This window comes from Solanum tuberosum, unplaced genomic scaffold, assembly GCF_000226075.1.
Source record: "Solanum tuberosum cultivar DM 1-3 516 R44 unplaced genomic scaffold, SolTub_3.0 scf00009, whole genome shotgun sequence".
NCBI classification, from domain to species: domain Eukaryota; kingdom Viridiplantae; phylum Streptophyta; class Magnoliopsida; order Solanales; family Solanaceae; genus Solanum; species Solanum tuberosum.
Window position 1 is genome coordinate 885470 of NW_006238935.1, and position 7112 is coordinate 892581.

Sequence of the window (7112 nt, forward strand, 5' to 3'; positions counted from 1 at the left end):
TCTTTTGCCACCCTAGAAAAGTGTGGCCTAAATTGTAAAAAAGCGTAGTCTTTGATCTAAAGCCACACTTTTTGACTTTAGACAACACTTTTCTAGGAGTGGCCAAATCTAGCGTAACCTTTGCCCTAAGGCCACACTTCTAAAGTATGGCCTTAGGGCAACAAGGGCCACACTTGTAACACATTATATGACAACACTTTTAATGGCCTCAAACGACACTTTTCAAGTGTTGCATTTCTACCTTATAGGCCACATTTGAAAAGTGTGGTCGCTATCATCTACTCTAAGACAATATTTATGAAATGTAGCCACAATTCTATATTAAAAAAATTACAATTCTATTTTGCATATATTCAGTAGTCGAAATATATACTACTTTTCTATTAAGATGATCGCAAAAATTAAACTATCTAAATATGAACTCAAAATAATAATAAAAATTTTCGGACTAAAAATATTAATTCAAATGTATATATTTATAGTAAAATTCAAAAAACAACTTAATTTTATCTAGTACAACACATACTAATAAAACAATGTTTCAAGATGTGCACTACCAATGAATTGCAAAAGAATTAATCACAAATTTAAACAACATCATTGTTCAACAAGTCTTCATCATTCAGTCCGATAGATCGATAGTCTTTGAGGCCACCATTTCAAATTGGATCTCCCACATTTTCCTACACATTCATAATAAAATTAAAAATTAAAGGAATCTAACATATAGTACATATTCTTATAGTATTATAAGAATTAGGTTGATATTCCTGTACAAGTTTTACGAAGATTGCCTATACAGGATATGAGAGATTGAGAATAATGACCAAACAAGGGATAAAACAATGCAAGAAATTCTACCATGATTATATTTCCGAATACTTCAAACCACACAACCCTTAAAGGATTCAACTGACTTGTCATTTTAATTTCCTAAAAAATGACAAATTGGAGATTAAAGGGGTGATAGCCTCGAGTTATTAAATGGGAAATAATATCATTCTACCAGGAACTCTACAATGAAACAGAGGAATGGAGACCTAAGTTCCATTTTGTTGGATGTCCCTGCATCAGTGAGACTGAGAAACAATCATTACAGAGGTCTTTTGAAGACGAAAAGGCTTGTACAGGAGTTAAATTATGTGCCTCGGATATTTTAGAACTCCTGTATTAGGAAGTACAAGAAAGCTAACTTTATGTTCCCTTTAAATTGTACATATGGTTTTAGCACAACCTTTGTGCTACACATTTATGATTTTTTTTTACCAATCTCAAGAAATTTCCTCAAAAAAGAATTCATGCTCAACTTCCACATCCACCCTCACGCCCATAAGCCTTGAGAAAATACAAATAGAGACCAATTTAATTGACATGCCGAACCAACATCATATCCACCCTCACACCCATGAGCCTTGAGAAAATAAAAATAAATACCAATTTAACCGACGCTCCGAACCAACATCTTGGAATAAAAAAATGTACGAGTGAATCAGTAATTTATACCAGCGAAGTATCAGATTTTGCTAGGTGCTCAATGTCAAATCAACTACTTCCATATTCAGCCACTCGAGGCCCTACTTCAAGGCTTGACACTAGATGACTAAGATGAGTACGGAAGAAAATGTTGGCGAACAGTGGCAACCTACCTTAAAATGAGCCGCCGTAAAAATGGATCTCCAAGAGTTTGAGCCCAAACATGATTAAGATTGTCTGATGCTGCTAATAACAAACCCCACTCGTTTAATGATGAAGAAAGTAGTTTGTCAGCTTTATCATACATATCCTGAAAGCAAGAATCCATGTGTGAGCAAACCAAGGACATAAAAATTAGGTAAGATGCAGTTGGGGTTAAGATAGCACACCATGTCAATGTCAGAACACGTGAAATCAAACATCAAAATGAAAGCCTGTAAAGCAATTGTAAGAAAACTGATCTGGTACTCTATTTACTAATATTAACTAAAGTATTTACACTAATGAAGGGAAAAAAGGTTAAACTGAACCCTCAAACAGAACAATATCTTGAAATTTTGCGAAAGTACAGTTAGGGAGTGATTACAGGATTCAGCCGAATTCGATCAGCTGGAGATGTCCCGAGATTGCTGCATACCTGAAAAGTTGTAAGGAAATGCCAATAATCAACACATATCAACCATAAGAGTGGTCTTATCACCACGATCAAGATAGCTGGACCAAATTTAACAAAAAGATCCCCAAACATACAACCTATTATTTTAAAATATATATACATCCTAATTGATCTATCTTTAAAAGGTCTGCCTACATACACTCCAGCCTCCCCGGACCCCACTTGTGGGACTGTACTGTGAATGTTGTTCTAATTGTATCTTCTTCACCATTGTTTAGCTCACATAAAGTTAAATGAAATTGATGCAGAATGTAAACAGTGCAACACCATAATAATTTTAGGTGCATATGTAATCAAGTCAAAGAGGTAAATAAAAAATCCTAAGATGAATATCAGAGATTTTCATTGACTATTTGTTTGTAAGGAAATTGGCAATAAAACCCAATTACTAACACAAGTATGGCATCCTCAACTGTAGCTGTGATGGGTCCGATAATTGGGACAGTTCCTGCTTCCCACAGTGACCTGAGAAAAGAACAGAGATGGACAAAATTATACACATATCTACCCTTGCAACAGTGTATGGGAGTTCATTCTAATATCATTGACAATGGCAAAAATGAAACATATCACAAAATAAAATGAACTTAATATTATTTGTTTTAGCATCTAGCTTCTTGGACATGACTATATGAAACATCACTTTCCATGTTCATGAATATAAAAAAAGTTTAGTTTGCTTCTGTGCGCACTCAAACAACATTCACGAGACATGAAGTACATTGGCATTTTCTTGTTTTTGGATTCTGTAATGAAAGGATAGAAAGCCAAAAACCTTTCTTTTTTTACCGATATCTTAAATCTGAATTATTTATGAATCTGCAAGATGTAAGTAGTGCATGTACTCGGTGTCTCCTTCGTTGTCGTATCACGGTATGGATTATGTAAATAGTGTGTGTATAGAAAGCGTATGGGGCTCTTATTTGATTATATTTCTAAGCAATGTGCAGAATAGAGTTATAAACTACTGCAGTAAAGGCTTCACTTCTCTACAAAGCTACCTTATTTCTCATACCATGAAGTGCCTGGGAAATAATGCTTTTGAGTTTAACTATGGCCAAGAAAAAATATACTTGATTTCATCATGCCTTACACATAGTTATAGGTTTATAATGATTGTTTCACCTATCCACTAGAAAAATGAAAAATGCCCTTTACAGATATTGAAGAGTACATGTTAAACATAGAGACTTTTAGAATCCAGAAAATATGGATAACTAAAGAAAAGAACAATTTTTAGGCAAGAGCACAGAGGCAAGTTGTATGAGGCAGAAGATCATAACTTTAACAGCAGACGGAAAGTTTTCCGGAAGGGAACAATATAATTCATAATCATTAAGGTATAGATTCACATTGACCTGCCATTCATGAACTAACCCTATCATATCTGTCCGTCCAAATGTTGTTTTCAAGCCCACAACCCCGCAAAGAGAAGCAGGAATTCCTACTGAACCTGGACTTCAAATGAATGAATCTTGAAAATCTATAACCATTTTAAAACAAATTACTAATTCACTACGCCCGACATGTCATACAACCTCCACCATTTGTTCGCAATGCTGCTGAGCACAATCCAGAATTGACAATTACAACTGAACCGGAGGAAGAACCACATGTGTACCTTTTTGAATTATGCGGATTTCCAGGTGTACTGCCATAGGAAGATGCTCATTACTGTTGTGAAAGGTAAAATATACACTCAACCTAAAAGATACAAAAGAAAAATAGTTCCCAGATACACTTCAAAAAATTCTATTTCGAGAACAAGGAAAATATATCTAAAGCAGTATGTATGAGTGGCTTATCTAATATTACCCAAGTAAGACTCTCAGTCACTCAATCAAAGTAAAAAGACTACAAAGATGTAATAACTGGACAACATTTTTTACTAGACATGTTGAAATATGTAACTTAAGTAAAGAATCATCATTCAAAAGAGATGTAAGGAAATAAAAGCATTATTATTCTGTAGTTAAAAGAGTCAAAATGTGGTAATGATCACATAACAACAAATAAAACACCACCCGACAACCTCTTTTGATCAAGAAGAATGAACTAGGAATAAACCACTCTACTGAACCTTATGCTGTGTTGGCAAAAGTTGAGCCATAAATGACTGTTAGAGAACATCCAATACTCCAGTCATGGAAAGATCAAAATTGAAACATAGAGGAAGATAGAGAAATCATTAAAGTGTTCTTTTGAGGGACGTCTTTAGCATACTCCTGTTAAATGTGAAATCATTCTTCAACATTCACAAAACAAATATTGAGCCATAAATGACTGCTACAGAACATCCAATATCAGTCATGGAAAGATCAAAATTGAAACAAAAAGGAATATAGAGAAATCATAAAAGTGTTCTTTTGAGGGACGTCTTTAGCATACTCCTGTTAAATGTGAAATCATTCTTCAACATTCACAAAACCAATATCTAGCATATCACTTTAAAAAAAATAGTCATGTTTGCTATTTGTGTTGGAATAAATTTTTCCAATAATTTGTAGGTTCAAGGAAACGAGTTTATCCGTAATTTGAATTATTTCCTGTTGTGCCCATACCAACTGTTGATATTCAATTTGGTGGATCAACTCTCAAACTTCAGCTTGATTTCTTCATCTAAGCTATTGTTAGTACAATAATCATCTACAAGCATTAATTTTATACTAACAAAAACCGATATAATGCGATTTCAGAACCTTCAACCAATCCAAATACTTATCCTCGTGAAATATCATCAAATTAATTTCTTACATACAATGTCCCTGGGTAGGACTTTAGAACTAGGAGTTCAAAGGAATAGCTAAAAAAAGTTACCTCAGTCAAAAGGTCAATGACTAACATAGATATCGTAGAACTGTCACTTAGATTCATCCACACTAGAATCAGAAAAAAAATAACAAAATCCCATCAAAAGACATCGAAAAAATACACAAAAATCCCAAATTTCCAGAATTTTCAAAACTGAATCACTCCTGACCAATTGAAAACAGATGCCAGAAAACAAACAGAATTCAAAGCTGAAAATATCTCAAAACAAATCTTTCAAGCAAAACTCTGACGGTGAGAAACAAGAGGGAGAACAATGGAAGAACTCCAAAGCTATAAATATCATATTTTTCTATGGCACTTCATCTTTGTAAGTACTCTGGATATATATTACAAACAATAAATCATCAATTAGATATTTAGATATAAGATGAGGAGAGTAATTAATTTCAACTTATAAGAGAAAAGACACTGAAACATATAGAAGAACGAGCTGGAAACGGGTAAAAGAAGGTAATAAGATTTCCTAAATGGACTACTTATACATATAATCTTGGTACTTTTCACATTTAACAACAATTGCAGTCCCTAAAAGTAGTGTTCAACAACATTTGAACTCAACATAAACATTAATTACACACATATCTACTTACCCAGTACTTCAAGTTCAACACAAAAACCCAATTCCCCTTCTCAAGTATTTTCCACCACAAGAACTTCATAAAAAAGACCTAAAACATTGCACACCAGAATTCAAGAAATAAAGCAACCACATAACAAAACCGAAATCATCATCTTTGGCTCTTAACAAGAACACCAAAATGAAGACTAAACACCAAAAATAACTACACAAAAATCACAATGCAAGACACTAAAACAATGTAAACTGCAACAAGGGTTAGCTCTAAAAGAAAGAGGAAAACGAGGAAAATACCCAATCCATTAGCTTTTTCCTCCAAATGAGGCCGTTTAGGTACAGACCCATCAACATTAGCAGCATCTTCCTCAATTGTTCCGTCAAGTTTCTGCACAGAATCGGACACCATTTCGGGATTCGGGTCCGACCCGACTTCAGTGTGTGGTTCAGGCGCGTTCAACTCCAAACTAGCAAAAATTTCAGATTTTTCTTAAAATTTGTGAGAAGATGTCAAAAACCCTACCTGAGACAGACTCTAATAAGATTATGGTGGCATTGTTACTTCGTTGAAGTGCTGAAGCGAGATAGGTAACATCTTCCTTGACAATCTAATGCCCAAGATTGAACGATGAGTTCGGGAGGAGGGATATCTCATAACTTTAAGAACCGATGAGGGTAGAATTTAGAGAGAATATTTTTTTGCCCTTTTACTGGTTAGTTGTGGGGGTAATTCCCCTAAAAGCAATATGGAGGGAAAAATTAGTTAGCTGAAATATTTTTGAGATTATTTAACCTAACACTTATAAAGTGTTGCCAATATTATTATAAATTCACCACGCTTAAAAGCGTAGCTATACATATAATTAAGTGTTGTTAATTATTCTATGATTAGGCAACACTTATAAAGTGTAATATATATTATTTAATAGCACATTTTTTGAGTGTTGTCTTATTTTCTGTAGTCAAAAGCTTTAAACAAAGGCTACACTTTAAAAGTGTGCCCTTATATATTTTTGGCAATATTTATTAAGTGTGCCCTAAAATCAGTGTGGCCTTAGGCCAAATTTGTTGTAGTGAACCCTTTATCAAGAAGCTCTTGGATATGAGCCTTAAGCTCTCTTAATTTTTCTAGAGCCATACGATATGGAGGGATGAAAATGGGGCAAGTGTTAGTTTTCAAGTCAATGCAGAAATCTATATCTCTATATGGAGGTATACCAGGAAAAATCCATAGGTAACACTTCCTTCAACTGAGACACCACATAAACAGACTCAATAGAGGGAGACTCAACCTCAACATCCCAAACATGAGCCAAATAAGCCAAACAACTCTACCCTACCAGTTTCCTCGCCCGAATGGAGGATATGATCTTAGCTAGCTTAGGCTTGTATACCCCTTCCCACTCTAATCTTTCCCTACCAGGGATATCTAGAGTTACCGACTTGGTATTACAATTATGCCTGGTATAATAGGGGGACAACAAAGCCATGCCTAAGATTATATCAAGTCAGTCATATCCAGTATAACCAAATCAACCCAAATCTAAAAATCTATAA

General features: G+C 34.4%; 1 protein-coding gene across 5 annotated transcripts; it reads right to left on the reverse strand.

Annotated features, from left to right (window-relative positions):
• Window positions 1-487: 487 nt before the first annotated feature.
• LOC102601312 (uncharacterized) lies at window positions 488-6325 on the reverse strand. 5 transcript variants are annotated; one of them, XM_006339286.2, is made up of 7 exons: window positions 5853-6321; window positions 3771-3800; window positions 3527-3602; window positions 2563-2614; window positions 2060-2110; window positions 1647-1783; window positions 488-683 (listed from the first exon to the last, which is right to left on the reverse strand). In XM_006339286.2, exons 1-7 carry the CDS (start codon window positions 5962-5964, stop codon window positions 623-625), a joined length of 519 nt encoding a protein of 172 aa, XP_006339348.1. In that variant the 5' UTR covers window positions 5965-6321; the 3' UTR covers window positions 488-622. The 5 variants fall into 5 exon arrangements, 2 of the variants coding, with proteins under 2 accessions (XP_006339348.1, XP_015166273.1); XR_001474013.1 differs by lacking the exons at window positions 488-683; window positions 3527-3602 and adding an exon at window positions 4967-5028 and having other exon boundaries at window positions 1745-1783; window positions 2543-2614; window positions 5853-5943; window positions 6079-6325; XM_015310787.1 differs by lacking the exon at window positions 3527-3602 and having other exon boundaries at window positions 2562-2614.
• Window positions 6326-7112: the final 787 nt, after the last annotated feature.

What these genes read in the sequence shown, in the direction of transcription:
- LOC102601312 (XM_006339286.2), bottom strand. Translation starts at nt 5,964, where the DNA reads ATGGTGTCCGATTCTGTGCAGAAACTTGACGGAACAATTGAGGAAGAT. An exon ending in GGAAAAAGCTAATGGATTGG is followed by an intron (nt 3,801 to 5,852) that starts GTATTTTCCTCG and finishes TTCCTATGGCAG; the next exon opens with TACACCTGGAAATCCGCATA. An exon ending in AATCCGCATAATTCAAAAAG is followed by an intron (nt 3,603 to 3,770) that starts GTACACATGTGG and finishes TTTGAAGTCCAG; the next exon opens with GTTCAGTAGGAATTCCTGCT.